General features: G+C 45.2%; 1 protein-coding gene across 4 annotated transcripts in view; it reads right to left on the bottom strand.

Annotated features, from left to right (window-relative positions):
- Positions 1 to 1128: 1128 nt before the first annotated feature.
- ppip5k1b (diphosphoinositol pentakisphosphate kinase 1b) overlaps positions 1129 to 23123 on the bottom strand; it is a 101673-nt gene continuing 79678 nt past the window's right edge. Inside the window, exons 20-29 of one of the 4 annotated variants that reach the window (XM_079583253.1) lie at positions 22345 to 22459; positions 20461 to 20568; positions 18491 to 18607; positions 17460 to 17588; positions 16766 to 16859; positions 14158 to 14334; positions 7781 to 7843; positions 2131 to 2256; positions 1732 to 1794; positions 1129 to 1301 (exon numbers count right to left, since the gene is read on the bottom strand). In XM_079583253.1, the coding sequence (XP_079439379.1) occupies positions 1237 to 1301; positions 1732 to 1794; positions 2131 to 2256; positions 7781 to 7843; positions 14158 to 14334; positions 16766 to 16859; positions 17460 to 17588; positions 18491 to 18607; positions 20461 to 20568; positions 22345 to 22459 (1057 nt within the window). In that variant the 3' untranslated portion in view covers positions 1129 to 1236. The remainder of the gene's footprint in view (positions 1302 to 1731; positions 1795 to 2130; positions 2257 to 7780; positions 7844 to 14157; positions 14335 to 16765; positions 16860 to 17459; positions 17589 to 18490; positions 18608 to 20460; positions 20569 to 22344; positions 22460 to 23123) is intronic. The other 3 variants (XM_079583254.1, XM_079583255.1, XM_079583256.1) reach the window with 3 other exon arrangements.

The raw sequence follows: 23123 nt of genomic DNA, 5'->3' as shown, positions 1-23123 counted from the left end.
ACCTGACATTGGAATAAAACAAGTCGTAATTCTAAACATATTTCCACTGAGGCTGTAGTTTTGATCTGATGAATAAATGATTGTAATAAAGTTAAGGCTGCATCACCGTCCGCTCTCCCCTGATTGTGAATCGTAGCTTAGACTCTGGCAGGTCCAGAACCCGCCGCGTTTTGTCTTCAGCTCCGTGAGATGTTTCTGAAGCCGCTGTGAATCTGTCAATAAACTATTTAAACCATACAGGTGTTTGTCTCTTTCAACAGACGGGACTCGAACATGGGAACTTCACCAGCTGAAAGGTTTAATATTACAGACCGATCAGCTGAAAGGTCTAATATGAACTGAACAGCTGTAAGGTCAAACATTATAAACCGAACAGCTGAAAGGTCTAATATAAACTGGACAGCTGAAAGGTCTAATATAAACTGGACAGCTGAAAGGTCTAATATAAACTGTACAGCTGAAAGGTCTAATATAAACTGTACAGCTGAAAGATCTAATATAAACCGATCTGCTGAAAGGTCTAATATAAACTGTACAGCTGAAAGATCTAATATAAACCGATCTGCTGAAAGGTCTAATATAAACTGCACAGCTGAAAGGTCTAATATAAACCGAACAGCTGAAAAGTCTAATATAAACTGGACAGCTGAAAGGTCTAATATAAACTGTACAGCTGAAAGGTCTAATATAAACTGTACAGCTGAAAGATCTAATATAAACCGACCTGCTGAAAGGTCTAATATAAACTGATCAGCTGAAAGGTCTAACACCCTCCAGTGACATTCGTCTCAGTTCACCGTGTTCCGCTGAGACTTGGTGGAAGGGCATCCTCTTGTCGACACAAAAACAAAGAGTTTAAACAATCGTCATTTATTCAGAATCAGAAACAGAGCTTGGTCTGAGCAGCTGCAGGGTTCAGCAGACCCTTCAGCTGCTCAGATCCTCAAGCTTCATTAAAACAAAAAACATTTACATTTCAAATGACATTACAGCAGACTGCATTTCCCAGAAGGCTTTGCTTCTGTTCCGGCGGTTTGTGCTGGTTCCGTTGTCACGGCGACGCGTGTCTAAACATGGCGTGTTTTTAAGGCGCAGTGAATCGAAAACATTCTTCAATCAAACATAAAACTTTCAATGATTCAGTCCAAAAAAAGTGATTTTACAGAAAACAATAAAAAGAACACTGTCCTCCAGGGGGCGCCGGCGACTCTTTGGTTCAGGTGTGAGGCTGCGCTGTCATTGGCTGAAGCTGCTGTTGGGGGTGGGGCTTTCAGTGACAGGTGACGAGGGGCCGCTGGTGTCTGAACAGAAGATCAACAACAGAGGTCGACCTCCAGTCTATAGTACTGTGCAGTACTTTGTAGTAGTGTGTAGTAGTGTGTAGTAGTTTGCAGTAGTGTGTAGTAGTGTGCAGTACTTTGTAGTAGTGTGTAGTAGTTTGTAGTAGTGTGTAGTAGTGTGTAGTTCTGTGTAGTTCTGTGTAGTACTGTGTAGTACTGTGTAGTTCTGTGTAGTACTGTGTAGTACTGTGTAGTACTGTGTAGTTCTGTGTAGTACTGTGTAGTACTGTGTAGTTCTGTGTAGTACTGTGTAGTACTGTGTAGTTCTGTGTAGTACTGTGTAGTACTGTGTAGTACTGTGTAGTACTGTGTAGTTCTGTGTAGTACTGTGTAGTACTGTGTAGTACTGTGTAGTACTGTGTAGTACTGTGTAGTACTGTGTAGTACTCACAGTTGCTGATGAACTGCCGGAGACAGGCTTCAGACGAGAGTCGAGAATGAGCCTCCATCAGTGCTGCAACAAACAACAGTTACTACTACATAAAATACTACTACTACTACATCTACATAATCTACTGCTACTACTACATAATCTACTACTACATCTACATAATCTACTACTATTACAAAATGGTAAATGGTCTCAACTTATAAAGCGCTTTCCCGCCTACATTAGGCTCTCAAAGCGCTTTACAGCGAGGATCCACTCACCCATTCATACACCAATGTACTAAGTCTACTACTTAGTCCGGGTCCAGTCCGGGTCCAGTCCGGGTCATGTCCTGGTCCAGTCCGGGTCCAGTCCGGGTCTAGTACCTGGTCCAGTCCGGGTCCAGTCCGGGTCCAGTACCTGGTTCGGGCCGGTCCGAGGTCTTACAGACTCGATGCAGAAACTCGTCGATTTGTTTCAGAGACAGCGAGTTGTGCAGCGTCTCCAGAGGAAAGATAGAGGGCACCATCGAGCAGCCTTCGAACCCTGCAAGAAAACAGACCGGGTCAGGGCCGGGTCAGGTCAGGGCCGGGTCAGGTCAGGGCCGGGTCAGGGCCGGGTCAGGGTCAGGGCCGGGTCAGGGTCGGGTCAGGGTCAGGGCCGGGTCAGGGCCGGGTCAGGGCCGGGTCAAGATCAGGGTCGGGTCAGGACTGAAACGACCTCTGTTATAAACGACCCTCTGTGATAAACGACCCTCTGTTATAAACGACCCTCTGTTATAAACTCTGTTATAAACGACCCTCTGTTATAAACGACCCTCTGTTATAAACGACCCTCTGTTATAAACGACCCTCTGTTATAAACGACCCTCTGTTATAAACGACCCTCTGTTATAAACGACCCTCTGTTATAAACGACCCTCTGTGATAAACGACCCTCTGTTATAAACGACCCTCTGTTATAAACGGCCCTCTGTTATAAACGACCCTCTGTTATAAACGACCCTCTGTGATAAACGACCTCTGTGATAAACGACCTCTGTGATAAACTCTGTGATAAACGACCCTCTGTTATAAACGACCCTCTGTGATAAACGACCCTCTGTTATAAACGACCCTCTGTTATAAACGACCCTCTGTGATAAACGACCTCTGTGATAAACTCTGTGATAAACGACCCTCTGTTATAAACGACCCTCTGTGATAAACGACCCTCTGTTATAAACGACCCTCTGTTATAAACGACCCTCTGTTATAAACGACCCTCTGTTATAAACGACCCTCTGTTATAAACGACCCTCTGTTATAAACGACCTCTGTGATAAACGACCCTCTGTTATAAACTCTGTGATAAACGACCCTCTGTGATAAACGACCTCTGTTATAAACGACCCTCTGTTATAAACGACCTCTGTTATAAACTCTGTGATAAACGACCCTCTGTGATAAACGACCCTCTGTTATAAACGACCCTCTGTGATAAACGACCCTCTGTTATAAACGACCCTCTGTGATAAACTCTGTGATAAACGACCCTCTGTGATAAACGACCCTCTGTTATAAACGACCCTCTGTGATAAACGACCCTCTGTTATAAACGACCCTCTGTGATAAACTCTGTGATAAACGACCCTCTGTGATAAACGACCTCTGTTATAAACGACCCTCTGTTATAAACTCTGTGATAAACGACCCTCTGTGATAAACGACCCTCTGTTATAAACGACCTCTGTGATAAACGACCCTCTGTTATAAACTCTGTGATAAACGACCCTCTGTTATAAACTCTGTGATAAACGACCTCTGTGATAAACGACCCTCTGTTATAAACTCTGTGATAAACGACCCTCTGTGATAAACGACCCTCTGTTATAAACTCTGTGATAAACGACCCTCTGTTATAAACTCTGTGATAAACGACCCTCTGTGATAAACGACCCTCTGTTATAAACGACCCTCTGTTATAAACGACCCTCTGTGATAAACGACCTCTGTTATAAACGACCCTCTGTTATAAACTCTGTGATAAACGACCCTCTGTGATAAACGACCCTCTGTGATAAACGACCCTCTGTTATAAACGACCTCTGTGATAAACGACCCTCTGTGATAAACGACCCTCTGTTATAAACGACCCTCTGTTATAAACGACCCTCTGTTATAAACGACCTCTGTGATAAACGACCCTCTGTGATAAACGACCCTCTGTTATAAACGACCCTCTGTTATAAACGACCCTCTGTTATAAACGACCCTCTGTTATAAACGACCCTCTGTGATAAACGACCCTCTGTTATAAACGACCTCTGTTATAAACGACCCTCTGTTATAAACGACTCTGTTATAAACGACCCTCTGTTATAAACGACCCTCTGTTATAAACGACCCTCTGTTATAAACTCTGTGATAAACGACCCTCTGTGATAAACGACCCTCTGTTATAAACTCTGTGATAAACGACCCTCTGTGATAAACGACCCTCTGTGATAAACGACCTCTGTGATAAACGACCCTCTGTTATAAACGACCCTCTGTTATAAACGACCCTCTGTTATAAACTCTGTGATAAACGACCCTCTGTGATAAACGACCCTCTGTGATAAACGACCTCTGTGATAAACGACCCTCTGTTATAAACGACCCTCTGTGATAAACGACCCTCTGTTATAAACTCTGTGATAAACGACCCTCTGTTATAAACTCTGTGATAAACGACCCTCTGTGATAAACGACCCTCTGTGATAAACGACCCTCTGTGATAAACGACCCTCTGTGATAAACGACCTCTGTTATAAACGACCCTCTGTTATAAACTCTGTGATAAACGACCCTCTGTGATAAACGACCCTCTGTGATAAACGACCCTCTGTGATAAACGACCCTCTGTTATAAACTCTGTGATAAACGACCCTCTGTGATAAACGACCCTCTGTTATAAACGACCTCTGTGATAAACGACCCTCTGTTATAAACTCTGTGATAAACGACCCTCTGTTATAAACTCTGTGATAAACGACCCTCTGTGATAAACGACCCTCTGTGATAAACGACCTCTGTGATAAACGACCCTCTGTTATAAACTCTGTGATAAACGACCCTCTGTGATAAACGACCCTCTGTTATAAACTCTGTGATAAACGACCCTCTGTGATAAACGACCCTCTGTGATAAACGACCCTCTGTTATAAACGACCCTCTGTTATAAACGACCCTCTGTGATAAACGACCCTCTGTGATAAACGACCCTCTGTTATAAACGACCCTCTGTTATAAACGACCCTCTGTTATAAACGACCCTCTGTTATAAACGACCCTCTGTTATAAACGACCCTCTGTGATAAACGACCCTCTGTTATAAACTCTGTGATAAACGTCCCTCTGTTATAAACGACCCTCTGTTATAAACGACCCTCTGTTATAAACGACCCTCTGTTATAAACGACCCTCTGTGATAAACGACCCTCTGTGATAAACGACCCTCTGTTATAAACGACCCTCTGTTATAAACGACCCTCTGTTATAAACGACCCTCTGTTATAAACGACCCTCTGTTATAAACGACCCTCTGTGATAAACGACCCTCTGTGATAAACGACCCTCTGTGATAAACGACCCTCTGTTATAAACGACCCTCTGTTATAAACGACCCTCTGTTATAAACGACCCTCTGTTATAAACGACCCTCTGTTATAAACGACCCTCTGTGATAAACGACCCTCTGTGATAAACGACCCTCTGTGATAAACGACCCTCTGTGGCCAAAAGGTGTAACTGCATCCACACCGTGAGGGTTTACCATTGAGAATGAATGGGAAAAGTTCAGAGTTTTAGTATTAACCGTACGCGGCCGCAAAAGGACAGGACAAATTTGGCCCGCAGGCCCCACTTTGGGAACCCCTGGTTTAGGAGCTGCTGCTGAGATTAAACTACACGTTAGTTCTGGTTAAACCAAACCAAACCAAACCAAACCAAACCAAACCACAGCAGGTCCAGGTCGTCCTGGTTAATCCCGGTTAATATTTTTAGTCCTGTTAAAGTCCCAGGTTTAGTCCTGTTATAGTCCCGGGTTTAGTCCTGTTATAGTCCCAGGTTTAGTCCTGTTATAGTCCCAGGTTTAGTCCTGTTATAGTCCCGGGTTTAGTCCTGTTATAGTCCTGTTATAGTCCCGGGTTTAGTCCTGTTATAGTCCCAGGTTTAGTCCTGTTATAGTCCCGGGTTTAGTCCTGTTATAGTCCCGGGTTTAGTCCTGTTATAGTCCCGGGTTTAGTCCTGTTATAGTCCCAGGTTTAGTCCTGTTATAGTCCCGGGTTTAGTCCTGTTATAGTCCCAGGTTTAGTCCTGTCATAGTCCCAGGTTTAGTCCTGTTATAGTCCCAGGTTTAGTCCTGTTATAGTCCTGGTATAGTCCCGGGTTTAGTCCTGTTATAGTCCCAGGTTTAGTCCTGTTATAGTCCCAGGTTTAGTCCTGTTATAGTCCCGGGTTTAGTCCTGTTATAGTCCTGTTATAGTCCCGGGTTTAGTCCTGTTATAGTCCCAGGTTTAGTCCTGTTATAGTCCCGGGTTTAGTCCTGTTATAGTCCCGGGTTTAGTCCTGTTATAGTCCCGGGTTTAGTCCTGTTATAGTCCCAGGTTTAGTCCTGTTATAGTCCCGGGTTTAGTCCTGTTATAGTCCCAGGTTTAGTCCTGTCATAGTCCCAGGTTTAGTCCTGTTATAGTCCCAGGTTTAGTCCTGTTATAGTCCCAGGTTTAGTCCTGTCATAGTCCCAGGTTTAGTCCTGTTATAGTCCCAGGTTTAGTCCTGTTATAGTCCCGGGTTTAGTCCTGTTATAGTCCCGGGTTTAGTCCTGTTATAGTCCCAGGTTTAGTCCTGTTATAGTCCCAGGTTTAGTCCTGTTATAGTCCCAGGTTTAGTCCTGTTATAGTCCCGGGTTTAGTCCTGTTATAGTCCCAGGTTTAGTCCTGTTATAGTCCCGGGTTTAGTCCTGTTATAGTCCCAGGTTTAGTCCTGTTATAGTCCCGGGTTTAGTCCTGTTATAGTCCCAGGTTTAGTCCTGTTATAGTCCCGGGTTTAGTCCTGTTATAGTCCCAGGTTTAGTCCTGTTATAGTCCCAGGTTTAGTCCTGTTATAGTCCCAGGTTTAGTCCTGTTATAGTCCCAGGTTTAGTCTTGTTATAGTCCCAGGTTTAGTCCTGTTATAGTCCCAGGTTTAGTCCTGTTATAGTCCCAGGTTTAGTCCTGTTATAGTCCCAGGTTTAGTCCTGTTATAGTCCCAGGTTTAGTCCTGTTATAGTCCCAGGTTTAGTCCTGTTATAGTCCCAGGTTTAGTCCTGTTATAGTCCCAGGTTTAGTCCTGTTATAGTCCCGGGTTTAGTCCTGTTATAGTCCCGGGTTTAGTCCTGTTATAGTCCCAGGTTTAGTCCTGTTATAGTCCCGGGTTTAGTCCTGTTTTAAGTCCAGGTTTAGTCCAGGTTTAGTCCTGTTATAGTCCCGGGTTTAGTCCTGTTATAGTCCCAGGTTTAGTCCTGTTATAGTCCCGGGTTTAGTCCTGTTATAGTCCCGGGTTTAGTCCTGTTATAGTCCCGGGTTTAGTCCTGTTATAGTCCCAGGTTTAGTCCTGTCATAGTCCCAGGTTTAGTCCTGTTATAGTCCCAGGTTTAGTCCTGTTATAGTCCCAGGTTTAGTCCTGTTATAGTCCCAGGTTTAGTCTTGTTATAGTCCCAGGTTTAGTCCTGTTATAGTCCCGGGTTTAGTCCTGTTATAGTCCCGGGTTTAGTCCTGTTTTAAGTCCAGGTTTAGTCCTGTTATAGTCCCAGGTTTAGTCCTGTTATAGTCCCAGGTTTAGTCCTGTTATAGTCCCGGGTTTAGTCCTGTTATAGTCCCAGGTTTAGTCCTGTTATAGTCCCAGGTTTAGTCCTGTTATAGTCCCAGGTTTAGTCCTGTTATAGTCCCGGGTTTAGTCCTGTTATAGTCCCAGGTTTAGTCCTGTTATAGTCCCAGGTTTAGTCCTGTTATAGTCCCGGGTTTAGTCCTGTTTTAAGTCCAGGTTTAGTCCGGGTTTAGTCCGGTTCTCACCATTGGTCGGGTGCAGCGCTAAAGTCACAGAAAACCTCTTTTTCGGCGGAAAACACAGAAAGTCTAAAGAGGAAGAAGAAGAAGAGGGACAGAGCAGGGTTAGAGCGGCGCCCCCACAGGACACAGAAGGAACTGCAGCTTTGAAGACAAGGAGGAAAACTGAGAGGCCCGACCTGAGCAGAACCAGAACCAGAGCAGAACCAGAGCAGAACCAGAACCAGAGCAGAACCAGAACCAGAGCAGAACCAGAACCAGAGCAGAACCAGAACCAGAGCAGAACCAGAGCAGACTGAAGGAGGTGAGGACAGAGGTTAGTGAAGCCACAGGACTGAACCAGGACTAGAACAGGACGTTATGGTTTGACGCAAGAATCCTAAAGTCAAGTTTAAAACCTTTTTGAGACAGAATCACTTTGTTTTGTTTAAGTTTATTTAACAAAACTTTATTAACACACAGAGACTTTGGGCTGAGTTTATGTTTGGGACAAAACGACTGTTAAAGCTGAAGAACCAGATTTTTCCTGCACAAACTGAAATATTGTAATTTGGCCCAAACTCAAGATCAGATCGAAACCGCTACAACATGAGCACGTACTCATCAAAGTAACTGTACTTTTTGCATGGACATCTTTTCCCCTTTTCCCCAAGGATCAGTGATAAGAACTTTTCTAAGGTATATTGTTTTTGTACAACAGGTCAAATGCTAACTTTAGCTCCGGTGCTAGCTATGTCTTAACTTCGAGCAGTTACTGCTGATTATTCTGGCGCGCTGGAACGGAACTGGAAGTTACTTCTTGGGCGGCGTTGAGACCGAGTCAATTGAGCTACTTGTGCTAATCGAGCTAAATATGCTAATCGTGCTAAATATGCTAATTGAACTAAGTGTGCTAATCGAACTAAGTGTGCTAATCGAACTAAGTGTGCTAATCGAACTAAGTGTGCTAATCGAACTAAGTGTGCTAATCAAACTCAGTGTGCTAATCGAACTAAGTGTGCTAATCGAACTAAGTGTGCTAATCGAACTAAGTGTGCTAATCGAGCTAAGTGTGCTAATCGAACTAAGTGTGCTAATCGAACTAAGTGTGCTAATCGAACTAAGTGTGCTAATCGAACTAAGTGTGCTAATCAAACTCAGTGTGCTAATCGAACTAAGTGTGCTAAACGAACTAAGTGTGCTAATCGAACTAAGTGTGCTAATCGAACTAAGTGTGCTAATCGAACTAAGTGTGCTAATCGAGCTAATCATGCTAATTGTGCTAATCGAGCTAATCATGTTAATTGTGCTAATCGAACTAATTGTGCTAATCGAGCTAAATATGCTAATCGAACTAAGTGTGCTAAACGAACTAAGTGTGCTAATCGAACTAAGTGTGCTAATCAAACTCAGTGTGCTAAACGAACTAAGTGTGCTAATCGAGCTAAGTGTGCTAATCGAACTAAGTGTGCTAATCGAACTAAGTGTGCTAATCGAACTAAGTGTGCTAATCGAACTAAGTGTGCTAATCAAACTCAGTGTGCTAATCGAACTAAGTGTGCTAAACGAACTAAGTGTGCTAATCGAACTAAGTGTGCTAATCGAACTAAGTGTGCTAATCGAGCTAATCATGCTAATTGTGCTAATCGAGCTAATCATGTTAATTGTGCTAATCGAACTAATTGTGCTAATCGAGCTAAATATGCTAATCGAACTAAGTGTGCTAAACGAACTAAGTGTGCTAATCGAACTAAGTGTGCTAATCAAACTCAGTGTGCTAAACGAACTAAGTGTGCTAATCGAACTAAGTGTGCTAAACGAACTAAGTGTGCTAATCGAACTAAGTGTGCTAAACGAACTAAGTGTGCTAATCGAACTAAGTGTGCTAAACGAACTAAGTGTGCTAATCGAACTAAGTGTGCTAATCGAGCTAAATATGCTAATCGAACTAAGTGTGCTAATCGTGCTAAATATGCTAATCGAACTAAGTGTGCTAATCGTGCTAAATATGCTAATCGAACTAAGTGTGCTAAACGAACTAAGTGTGCTAATCGAACTAAGTGTGCTAAACGAACTAAGTGTGCTAATCGAACTAAGTGTGCTAAACGAACTAAGTGTGCTAAACGAACTAAGTGTGCTAATCGAACTAAGTGTGCTAAACGAACTAAGTGTGCTAATCGAACTAAGTGTGCTAATCGAACTAAGTGTGCTAATCGAACTAAGTGTGCTAAACGAACTAAGTGTGCTAATCGAACTAAGTGTGCTAATCGAACTAAGTGTGCTAATCGAACTAATTGTGCTAATCGAACTAAGTGTGCTAATTGAACTAAGTGTGCTAATCGAGCTAAGTGTGCTAATCGAACTAAGTGTGCTAAACGAACTAAGTGTGCTAATCGAACTAAGTGTGCTAATCGAACTAAGTGTGCTAATCGAACTAAGTGTGCTAATAGAACTAAGTGTGCTAATCGAACTAAGTGTGCTAATCAAACTAAGTGTGCTAATCGTGCTAAATATGCTAATCGAACTAAGTGTGCTAATCGAACTAAGTGTGCTAATCGAACTAAGTGTGCTAATCGAGCTAAGTGTGCTAATCGAACTAAGTGTGCTAATCGTGCTAAATATGCTAATAGAACTAAGTGTGCTAAACGAACTAATTGTGCTAATCGAACTCAGTGTGCTAAACGAACTAAGTGTGCCAATCGAACTAAGTGTGCTAATCGAACTAAGTGTGCTAATCGAACTAAGTGTGCTAATCGAACTAAGTGTGCTAATCGTGCTAAATATGCTAATCGAACTAAGTGTGCTAATCGAACTAAGTGTGCTAATCGAACTAAGTGTGCTAATCGAGCTAAGTGTGCTAATCGAACTAAGTGTGCTAATCGTGCTAAATATGCTAATAGAACTAAGTGTGCTAATCGAACTAAGTGTGCTAATCGAACTAAGTGTGCTAATCGAACTAAGTGTGCTAATCGAACTAAGTGTGCTAATCGAACTAAGTGTGCTAATAGAACTAAGTGTGCTAATCGAACTAAGTGTGCTAATCGAGCTAAGTGTGCTAATCGAACTAAGTGTGCTAATCGTGCTAAATATGCTAATCGAACTAAGTGTGCTAATCGAACTAAGTGTGCTAATCGAACTAAGTGTGCTAATCGAGCTAAATATGCTAATCGAACTAAGTGTGCTAATCGAACTAAGTGTGCTAAACGAACTAAGTGTGCTAATCGAACTAAGTGTGCTCATCGAACTAAGTGTGCTAATCGAACTAAGTGTGCTAATCGAGCTAAATATGCTAATAGAACTAAGTGTGCTAATCGAACTAAGTGTGCTAATCGAGCTACGTGTGCTAATCGAACTAAGTGTGCTAATCGAACTAAGTTTGCTAATGGAACTAAGTGTGCTAATCGAACTAAGTGTGCTAATCGAACTAAGTGTGCTAATCGAGCTACGTGTGCTAATCGAACTAAGTGTGCTAATCGAACTAAGTGTGCTAATCGAACTAAGTTTGCTAATGGAACTAAGTGTGCTAATCGAACTAAGTGTGCTAATCGAGCTAAGTGTGCTAATCGAACTAAGTGTGCTAATTGAACTAAGTGTGCTAATTGAACTAAGTGTGCTAATCAAACTCAGTGTGCTAATCGAACTAAGTGTGCTAATCGAACTAAGTGTGCTAATCGAACTAAGTGTGCTAATCGAACTAAGTGTGCTAATCGAGCTAAGTGTGCTAATCGAACTAAGTGTGCTAATCGAACTAAGTGTGCTAATCAAACTCAGTGTGCTAATCGAACTAAGTGTGCTAATCGAACTAAGTGTGCTAATCGAACTAAGTGTGCTAATCGAACTAAGTGTGCTAATCGAGCTAATCATGCTAATTGTGCTAATCGAGCTAATCATGTTAATTGTGCTAATCGAACTAATTGTGCTAATCGAGCTAAATATGCTAATCGAACTAAGTGTGCTAAACGAACTAAGTGTGCTAATCGAACTAAGTGTGCTAATCAAACTCAGTGTGCTAATCGAACTAAGTGTGCTAATCGAGCTAAGTGTGCTAAACGAACTAAGTGTGCTAATCGAACTAAGTGTGCTAATCAAACTCAGTGTGCTAATCGAACTAAGTGTGCTAATCGAACTAAGTGTGCTAAACGAACTAAGTGTGCTAATCGAACTAAGTGTGCTAAACGAACTAAGTGTGCTAATCGAACTAAGTGTGCTAATCGAGCTAAGTGTGCTAATCGAACTAAGTGTGCTAATCGTGCTAAATATGCTAATCGAACTAAGTGTGCTAATTGAACTAAGTGTGCTAATCGAACTAAGTTTGCTAATCGAACTAAGTGTGCTAATCGAACTAAGTGTGCTAATTGAACTAAGTGTGCTAATCGAGCTAAGTGTGCTAATCGAACTAAGTGTGCTAATTGAACTAAGTGTGCTAATCGAACTAAGTTTGCTAATCGTGCTAATCATGTTAATTGTGCTAATCGAGCTAATCATGTTAATTGTGCTAATCGAGCTAATTGTGCTAATCAAACTAACTGTGCTAATCGAGCTAATCATGTTAATTGTGCTAATTGAGCTAAATATGCTAATATAACTAAGTGTGCTAATCGAGCTAAATATGCTAATCGAACTAAGTGTGCTAATCGAACTAAGTGTGCTAATCGAACTCAGTGTGCTAATCGAACTCAGTGTGCTAATCGAACTAAGTTTGCTAATCGAACTAAGTTTGCTAATCGAACTAAGTGTGCTAATCGAACTAAGTGTGCTAATCGAACTAAGTGTGCTAATCGAACTCAGTGTGCTAATCGAACTAAGTTTGCTAATCGAACTAAGTTTGCTAATCGAGCCAATCATGTTAATTGCGCTAATCGAGCTAATCATGTTAATTGTGCTAATCGAGCTAAGTGTGCTAATCGAGCTAATCATGTTAATTGTGCTAATCGAGCTAATCATGTTAATTGTGCTAATCGAACTAATTGTGCTAATCGAGCTAATCATGCTAATTGTGCTAATCGAGCTAATCATGTTAATTGTGCTAATCGAACTAATTGTGCTAATCGAGCTAATCATGCTAATTGTGCTAATCGAGCTAATCATGTTAATTGTGCTAATCGAGCTAATCATGTTAATTGTGCTAATCGAGCTAATCATGCTAATTGTGCTAATCGAGCTAATCATGTTAATTGTGCTAATCGAACTAATTGTGCTAATCGAGCTAATCATGCTAATTGTGCTAATCGAGCTAATCATGTTAATTGTGCTAATCGAACTAATTGTGCTAATCGAGCTAATCATGCTAATTGTGCTAATCGAGCTAATCATGCTAATTGTGCTAATCGAACTAAGTGTGCTAATCGAACTAAGTGTGCTAATCGAACTAAGTGTGCTAATCGAACTAAGTGTGCTAATCGAACTAAGTGTGCTAATCGAACTAAGTGTGCTAATCGAACTAAGTGTGCTAATCGAACTAAGTGTGCTAATCGAGCTAATCATGTTAATTGTGCTAATCGAACTAATTGTGCTAATCGAGCTAATCATGCTAATTGTGCTAATTGAACTAAGTGTGCTAATCGAACTAAGTGTGCTAATCGAACTAAGTGTGCTAATCGAACTAAGTGTGCTAATCGAACTCAGTGTGCTAATCGAGCTAATCATGTTAATTGTGCTAATCGAGCTAATTGTGCTAATCGAGCTAATTGTTGTAATAGTGCTAATTGTGCTATTTGTGCTAGTTGTGCTAGTTGTGCTAGTTGTGCTAGTTGTGCTAATCAAACTAATTATACTAATCAAACTATTTGTGCAAATTGAGCTAATTGTGCTAATCCAGCTAATCGTGCTAATTGTGGTAATCGCCATGAGTACGTATCGAACACCGAGAGTACGTACTGAACGCGTGAGTACGTACTGAACACGTGAGTACGTACCGAACACCGCAAGAACATAACGAACACCGACAGTACGAACATCGCGAGAACATATCGAACACCGCGAGTACGAACATCGCAAAAACATATCGAACACCGACAGTACGAACATCGCAAAAACATATCGAACACCGAGAGTACGAACATCGCGAGAACATATCGAACACCGCGAGTACGAACATCGCAAAAACATATCGAACACCGACAGTACGAACATCGCAAAAACATATCGAACACCGAGAGTACGAACATCGCGAAAACATATCGAACACCGCGAGTACGAACCGAACACCGAGAGTACGAACACCGTGAGAACATATCGAACACAGAGAGTACGAACTGAACACCGCGAGTACGAACATCGCAAAAACATATCGAACACCGCGAGTACGAACCGAACACCGAGAGTACGAACACCGTGAGAACATATCGAACACAGAGAGTACGAACCGAACACGCGAGTACGAACCGAACACCGTGAGTACGTACCGAACACCGTGGACGGCAGGCTTCCCGGAGACAGCGGTGGTTTTCGCAGCGGTTCGGGTTTAGTCCTCGTCTGGTCCGGGTTTAGTCCGGGTCGAGTGGGGTTTTTGCGGTGGTGCGCGCGGATGAACTCCCGCAGGTTGGGGGCGCTGCAGGAAAACAGCCCCGAGCACATGGAGCCTACAACACACAGGGTTAGTGCGCCACCGACAGGCCGCCAGAGGGACTGCAGCCTCTGCTTTTACTCCTGATCAGAGGTCGACCGATATGGGATCTTCTAAGGCCGATGCCGATCATTAGACCAGGGGTTCTCAACCTTTCGGAGCCGCGACCCCTATTATAACAGTTCATTAGGATCGTGACCCCCACCCGGGTCAGACCATGGGAAACACAGGGACATTAACCCCTTAACTCCCACCTGAGCCGAGCACATTTTCTCCAGTTTGGCTTTACCCCAATCCAAAAGCTTCTGGAAAAAAGGTGAGGAAATAGCAACAAAACTGAGATGAAAACAATGATGGAAATGTGAGAAAAAAGTGAGAAAACATTGACCAAAAAGTGATGAAAAAATGACACAAAAAATACGAAAAATTGACAAAAAATGTGACAAAAATGTGACAAAAAATGACAAAAAAATGATGAAAAAGTGACAAAAATAATTTGAATCCCCAACAAAAAAATGATGGAAAAGAAATGTGCTGACGTGAGGAAAAAGATCCTCTGGGTTCAGGCGGGAGTTAAGAGGTTAAACTATACAACTCTTAAAAAACATAGAAAAAACAATGGCTAAAACAAAAATGAATTAAATTTAGAACAAATAATGGCCCCCTGGTAAAATAACATGATGCTACGACACCATAATAATAATATTAAAATATATATTTAACTATATGCTCTGGCGACCCCCCAAATGTGTCTCGCGACCCCCTAGTGGGTCCCGACCCCCAGGTTGAGAAGCCCTGGGCTAGAGTAATGCCTCATTTAAATTATAATTTTCCACGTGTTCTTTTTTCATTGCTTTTTTTTGTTGCGTCACATGTCACTTTCCTGTCGCTCTTTTGTGGCCTTTTTGTTGCGTTTTCGACACGAGTTATATAGTTTAACCTCTTAACTCCCGCCTGAACCGAGAGGATCTTTTTCCTCATGTCGTCACATTTTTTTTTTCAACTCATTTCTTCATCATTTTTTGGTCATTTTTTGTCATTTTTGTGTCACATTTTTGTCTTTTTTTTGGTCAATGTTTTCTCACTTTTTTGTCACATTTCCATCCTTGTTTTCGTCTCAGTTTTGTTGGTATTTTCTCACCTTTTTCCCAGAAGCTTTTGGATTGGGGTAAAGCCAAACCGGAGAAAATGTGCTCGGTTCCGGTGGGAGTTAAGGGGTTAATGTCCCTGTTTTTCCCATGGTCTGACCCGGGGGGGGTCACGATCCTAATGACCTGTTATAATGGGGGTCGCGGCTCCGAAAGGTTGAGAACCACAGCTCTAAGCCTGTAGTCTGTGACCTTGATAAAGCTGAGTCTAAGGCGGGGATTAAGAGGTTAAAGCTGTGCTCTTTCCAAAGCTAAAATCACTTTCGGAGGTATCGGCCAGTATCGTAAAACACCCAAATATCGGCCCGATATATCGGTCGACCTCTACACCTCGGTTGACGAGTCTGAGGTTCGAATGCATGGAAAGTGTGAAGGACTGGGTCACAAAGGCGTGAGGAGAGTGATGGGCAGTGTAGGGCTGGGCACCGTTACATCTTTTTCACGATACTGGGTCCGATACGATACTAAACGATCGATCTTCTAGAACCAGAAAACAGAACAACAGTGTGTGGAAGATCCGGTTCATCTGCAATGTCCAGAGATGTGGGAAATGGGAATAATTTGGGCAAAAATGGGGGAAAAATTGAAAATATTATGAATTAAAAAAAGACTTGATCAGAAGGTCAGGGGTTTGAATCCCAGCTCCTGCAGATCTGTACACTGGTGAATAGCTTAGTTGAGACTTACCATTAATTAAAAAAAAGAAAAGGAAAATAGAATTTATTTGAGCTGAAACAACAAAGTCTCTTTCTTCAACAGCATCAAAACTTGGATCTAAAGAAAAAAGAGATTTTTGAGTTCCTGCTTCGATACCAGACTGGTTTAACGGTTCCCAGCCCTATTGAGGAAGTCCAGGGCTTTAGAGGAGACTGTGAATGTGCTGCTGCAGTTCCCTCCCTCGGCCTGTGGAGGGCGCCGTGTTCACACCAAACACAGCCTGAGGTTAGGAAGTAGGAAGCAGGAGTTAGGACACAGCCGGGGAGAGTTACGGAGGTTATAAAGAGAAGGAACGACCGGAGTGTAAGGTTTCACTCCACAAACGTGTCAACACTGTCAGAGCGGAATGTGAGGCACCATTCAGACTCCCGCAGTGCAATAACAGTGTAATAACAGTGTAATAACAGTGCAATAACAGTGTAATAACAGTGTCATAACAGTGTAATAACAGTGTAATAACAGTGCAATAACAGTGTCATAACAGTGTCATAACAGTGCAATAACAGTGTAATAACAGCTTATTAACATGCCCCGGAGGCTTTAGGAGGAGACTGAAGAGTGAGAAACAGAAACTGAACTGACCAAGTCCAGGGCTGGGCTTAAACTCCGGAGACTGACGAGATCCAGACGAGAAAAGCCTCAGAGGAGCCACTTTGGGCGCGGCCTCACACAGCACCTGCAGCACAGGGTCAGAGGTCAGAGGTCAGAGGTCAGAGAGGGGGCAGAGGGACAGCTTCCTCAAGGCTCACTCAGTCTTCCAGAATGTTACAGCCGTCATTTCTCAGAACATATGATCAGATCCTGCACTCATGGAAAGGAAGGGCAGGTTTACAACAGCTTCAGCTGCTCCAGACCTGCAGATTAGCTCAGTTAGCATGATTAGCTCGATTACCATGATTAGGCTGATTAGCTGAATTAGCATGATTAACTCAATGATCAGCACGATTAGCACAGTTAGCTTGATTGGCATGATTAGTTTGTTTAGCATGATTAGCTTGATTAGCACAATGAGCTTGATTAGCTTGATTACTCCGGATCGCACGAATAGCTGCAATAGCTCGATTAGCATGAATCGCACATTTAGCATGATTTTTAAAATTAGCTAGATTAGCATGATTAGCACGATTAGCTAACATAATGACCTCTAGACTGTCGCCTTTGGGGGGATTCTGTTAAAAATGTGCCTTTCTTTATAAAATCCGGACATTTTAAGTGCCTTAAACGTGGGAGCGACAGTGGAGATCATCATCACGGCAGGCGCTGAGGCAGAACGTACCTCCATGGAGCCCGTCTTGCGGTTGCGGACCATGGGGGAGCGGCGCTGGAGGCTGATTGGCTCAGAGACGAGAAGGGCCTGGTCGGGCTGGTCCTGACTCAGATCCTCCAGACTGCCCTGGTCCTTGTTCTGGAAGAGGAGGAGCTTAGTGTCTCACGGGGGCGTGGTTTGGAGCCGAGGATGAAGCTTCAGCCCAGGAGAACGCTGGGCTAGAAGCTATGGGGTGTAGGGCGTTGGAGGTAGAGGATGTCGGGGTTAGTGCGTAGGGTGTAGGGTGTAGGGTGTAGAGGGTAGGGCGTATGGTGTAGGGCATAGGGAGTAGGGTGTAGGGTGTAGGGTGTAGGGCGTAGGGTGTAGGGTGTAGGGCGTAGGGCGTAGGGTGTAGGGCATAGGGAGTAGGGTGTAGGGCGTAGGGTGTAGGGCATAGGGTGTAGGGCGTAGGGTGTAGGGTGTAGGGTGTAGGGCATAGGGAGTAGGGTGTAGGGCGTAGGGTGTAGGGCATAGGGAGTAGGGTGTAGGGCGTAGGGTGTAGGGCATAGGGTGTAGGGCGTAGGGTGTAGGGTGTAGGGTGTAGGGCATAGGGAGTAGGGTGTAGGGCGTAGGGTGTAGGGCATAGGGTGTAGGGCGTAGGGTGTAGGGTGTAGGGTGTAGGGCATAGGGCGTATGGTGTAGGGCATAGGGAGTAGGGTGTAGGGTGTAGGGTGTAGGGTGTAGGGCATAGGGAGTAGGGTGTAGGGCGTTGGAGGTAGAGGATGTCGGGGTTAGGGTGTAGGATGTAGGGAGTAGGGTGTAGGGTGTAGGGCATAGGGCGTATGGTGTAGGGTGTAGAGGGTAGGGCGTAGGGTGTAGGGTGTAGAGGGTAGGGCGTAGGGTGTATGGTGTAGGGTGTAGGTTGTAGGGTGTAGGGCGGAGGGTGTAGAGTGTAGGGTGTAGAGGGCAGGGTGTAGAGGGCAGGGTGTAGAGGGCAGGGTGTAGAGGGCAGGGTGTAGAGGGCAGGGTGTAGGGCATAGGGTGTAGGGCGTAGGACTGACCTCAGATGAAGCCGGCCTGAAGCCACAGCCCAGAGGAGCGTCCTCCTCCGTCTCACAGCCTCGGACTCCAGGACTGAAGTGCAGCTCCACGTGGAAGCGCTCCTCAGACGACGGGTCCTGGACACAACGTGCAAAACATTTACAATATACAAATACCACACACCCACACACCCAGGCCTCATCTCTGTTGATGGATCTGATTCCTCGCTTTCTGATCCCTATGGCCTCCCGGATCCATGGACTTGTGCTCTTCTGTGCCTACGATCCTCGCCCCCTCCCAGTCCATCATGTGGTTTGTGGTCTGATACTGCAGATCTGAGGTTTTCTTGTGGGGCCTTTTGTCTCATTGCTCTGGTTAAACGTCCCTTTACGCTGGCGCACACATGGGACGCACTTCTCCACTAACCAGCACCCGGCAGGAGGCGTGGCCACACTCACAGTTTACTGCTCATGTAACTGTGGCCACGCCTGGGAAGAACAACGTCCCAGTAAGAGACGCATCAGGCCCGTCGGGAGACGCCTCTGACCGAGACGGAAGTAGTTCCTTGTCCGTCGAAACGCGTGAGGTAATTGAACAGCTTTGTTTGTTTTACCTGGTGTCTTTCAAAAAGAATCCAAAAACTAAAATGTGTTATTCAAGAAGACATAATGAATGTAATAAAACAATTTGTTCCTTGCTGTTGTCCTCGTAGTAGTAGTAGTAGTAGTAGTAGTAGTAGTAGTAGTAGTAGTAGTAGTACCTTGTTGTTGTCCTCGTAGTAGTAGTATTAGTATTAGTATTAGTAGTAGTACCTTGTTGTTGTCCTCGTAGTAGTAGTAGTAGTAGTAGTAGTAGTAGTAGTAGTAGTAGTAGTACCTTGTTGTTGTCCTCGTAGTAGTAGTAGTAGTAGTAGTAGTAGTAGTAGTAGTAGTACCTTGTTGTTGTCCTCGTAGTAGTAGTAGTAGTATTAGTAGTAGTACCTTGTTGTTGTCCTCGTAGTAGTAGTAGTAGTAGTAGTAGTAGTAGTAGTAGTAGTAGTAGTACCTTGTTGTTGTCCTCGTAGTAGTAGTAGTAGTAGTAGTAGTAGTACCTTGTTGTTGTCCTCGTAGTAGTAGTATTAGTATTAGTAGTAGTACCTTGTTGTTGTCCTCGTAGTAGTAGTAGTAGTAGTAGTAGTAGTAGTAGTAGTAGTAGTAGTACCTTGTTGTTGTCCTCGTAGTAGTAGTAGTAGTAGTAGTAGTAGTAGTAGTAGTAGTACCTTGTTGTTGTCCTCGTAGTAGTAGTAGTAGTAGTAGTAGTAGTACCTTGTTGTTGTCCTCGTAGTAGTAGTATTAGTATTAGTAGTAGTACCTTGTTGTTGTCCTCGTAGTAGTAGTAGTAGTAGTAGTAGTACCTTGTTGTTGTCCTCGTAGTAGTAGTAGTAGTAGTAGTAGTACCTTGTTGTTGTCCTCGTAGTAGTAGTATTAGTATTAGTATTAGTAGTAGTACCTTGTTGTTGTCCTCGTAGTAGTAGTAGTAGTAGTAGTAGTAGTAGTAGTAGTAGTAGTAGTAGTAGTAGTACCTTGTTGTTGTCCTCGTAGTAGTAGTAGTAGTATTAGTAGTAGTACCTTGTTGTTGTCCTCGTAGTAGTAGTAGTAGTAGTAGTAGTAGTAGTAGTAGTAGCAGTACCTTGTTGTTGTCCTCGTAGTAGTAGTATTAGTAGTAGTAGCAGTACCTTGTTGTTGTCCTCGTAGTAGTAGTATTAGTATTAGTAGTAGTACCTTGTTGTTGTCCTCGTAGTAGTAGTATTAGTATTAGTAGTAGTACCTTGTTGTTGTCCTCGTAGTAGTAGTATTAGTAGTAGTAGCAGTACCTTGTTGTTGTCCTCGTAGTAGTAGTATTAGTAGTAGTAGCAGTACCTTGTTGTTGTCCTCGTAGTAGTAGTATTAGTATTAGTAGTAGTACCTTGTTGTTGTCCTCGTAGTAGTAGTATTAGTATTAGTAGTAGTACCTTGTTGTTGTCCTCGTACAGCATGATGACGATCTGGGTCATGTAGTTGAGTTCGGGTACTCTGCTCAGATACTCCATGGCCTGTTTCCACTGAGCGTCCTGCTCCTCCTGGTGGACACACAAGGAACTGCACTGTGCATCAGCATCATCAGAGAAATCCCGCCCCCCGAAGAAACCCCGCCCCCAGAAGAAACCCCGCCCCCAGGAGAAACCCCACCCCCAGGAGAAACCCCGCCCCAGGAGAAACCCCGCCCCCAAGAGAAACCCCGCCCCCAGGTGAAACCCCGCCCCCAGGAGAAACCCCGCCCCCAGAAGAAACCCCGCCCCCAGGAGAAACCCCGACCCGAGGAGAAACCCCGCCCCCAGAAGAAACCCCGCCCCCAAGAGAAACCCCGCCCCCAAGAGAAACCCCGCCCCCAGGTGAAACCCCGCACCCAGAAGAAACCCCGCCCCAGAAGAAACCCCGCCCCCAGGAGAAACCCCGCCCCGAGGAGAAACCCCGACCCGAGGAGAAACCCAGCCCCAGGAGAAACCCCGCCCCAGGAGAAACCCCGCCCCCAGGAGAAACCCCGCCCCCAGGAGAAACCCCGCCCCCAGAAGAAACCCCGCCCCCAGGAGAAACCCCGCCCCCAGGAGAAACCCCGCCCCAGGAGAAACCCCGCCCCCAGGAGAAACCCCGCCCCGAGGAGAAACCCCGCCCCCAGGAGAAACCCTGCACCCAGAAGAAACCCCGCCCCAGGAGAAACCCCGCCCCCAGGAGAAACCCGCCCCCAGAAGAAACCCCGCCTCCAGGAAAAACCCCGCCCCCAGGAGACACCCCGCCCCCAGGAGAAACCCCGCCCCCAGGAGAAACCCCGCCCCCAGAAGAAACCCCGCCTCCAGGAAAAACCCCGCCCCCAGGAGAAACCCCGCCCCCAGGAGAAACCCCGCCCCCAGGAGAAACCCCGCCCCAGAAGAAACCCCGCCCCCAGGAGAAACCCCGCCCCAGGAGAAACCCCGCCCCAGAAGAAACCCCGCCCCCAGGAGAAACCCCGCCCCAGGAGAAACCCCGCCCCAGAAGAAACCCCGCCCCCTGGAGAAACCCCGCCCCCAGAAGAAACCCCGCCTCCAGGAAAAACCCCGCCCCCAGGAGAAACCCCGCCCCCAGGAGAAACCCCGCCCCCAGGAGAAACCCCGCCCCAGAAGAAACCCCGCCCCCAGGAGAAACCCCGCCCCCAGGAGAAACCCCGCCCCAGAAGAAACCCCGCCCCCTGGAGAAACCCCGCCCCAGGAGAAACCCCGCCCCCAGGAGAACACCGCCCCCAGGAGAAACCGCGCCCCCAGGAGAAACCCCACCCTTAGGAGAAACCCCGCCCCCAGGAGAAACCCCGCCCCCAGGAGAAACCCCGCCCCGAGAAGAAACCCCGCCCCAGGAGAAACCCCGCCCCCAGGAGAAACCCCGCCCCGAGAAGAAACCCCGCCCCCAGAAGAAACCCCGCCCCCAGAAGAAACCCCGCCCCCAGGAGAAACCCCGCCCCCAGGAGAAACCCCGCCCCGAGGAGAAACCCCGCCCCCAGAAGAAACCCCGCCCCAGAAGAAACCCCGCCCCCAGGAGAAACCCCGCCCCAGGAGAAACCCCGCCCCAGGAGAAACCCCGCCCCCAGAAGAAACCCCGCCCCAGGAGAAACCCCGCCCCCAGAAGAAACCCCGCCCCCAGGAGAAACCCCGCCCCCAGGAGAAACCCCGCCCCCAGGAGAAACCCCGCCCCAGGAGAAACCCCGCCCCCAGGAGAAACCCAGCCCCCAGGAGAAACCGCGCCCCCAGAAGAAACCCCGCCCCCAGGAGAAACCCCGCCCCCAGGAGAAACCCCGCCCCAGGAGAAACCCCGCCCCAGGAGAAACTCACGTCGAGCAGGCCTCCGTAGCGGAACATGTTGAGCAGTGAGTGCACGTGACTCTCCGACGTGAAGTACAGACGAGTCGTGACGTGACGACCCGGAGACATCACTCCACGGGAATATCTGAAACATCAACAACAGATCAAAACAAACTCTGTGGACGGTTAGCAAGTCGGCTACTCCGAGTCCATTAGCCTGCTCAGTGTACTTTCCTATAGCCTTTAGCATTAGTCTGTGCCATGTATATTCCTATAGCCTTTAGCATTAGTCTGTTCCATGTATTTTCCTATAGCCTTTAGCATTAGCCTGTGCCATGCATTTTCCTATAGCCTTTAGCATTAGCCTGTTCCATGTATTTTCCTATAGCCTTTAGCATTAGCCTGCTCCATGTATTTTCCTATAGCCTTTAGCATTAGTCTGTTCCATGTATTTTCCTATAGTCTTTAGCATTAGCCTGTGCCATGTATTTTGTTATAGCCTTTAGCATTAGCCTGTTCAATGTATTTTTCCTACAGCTATTAGCATTAGCCTGTTCCATGTATTTTCCTATAGCCTTTAGCATTAGCCTGTTCCATGTATTTTCCTATAGCCTTTAGCATTAGCCTGTTCCATGTATTTTCCTATAGCCTTTAGCATTAGCCTGTGCCATGTATTTTTCCAACAGCTATTAGCATTAGCCTGTTCAATGTATTTTGTTATAGCCTTTAGCATTAGCCTGTTCCATGTATTTTCCTATAGCCTTTAGCATTAGCCTGCTCCATGTATTTTCCTATAGCCTTTAGCATTA

This window comes from Gobius niger (assembly GCF_951799975.1).
Source record: "Gobius niger genome assembly, contig: SCAFFOLD_41, whole genome shotgun sequence".
NCBI classification, from domain to species: Eukaryota; Metazoa; Chordata; class Actinopteri; order Gobiiformes; family Gobiidae; genus Gobius; species Gobius niger.
This window is presented reverse-complemented; position numbering and strand designations above follow the sequence as displayed.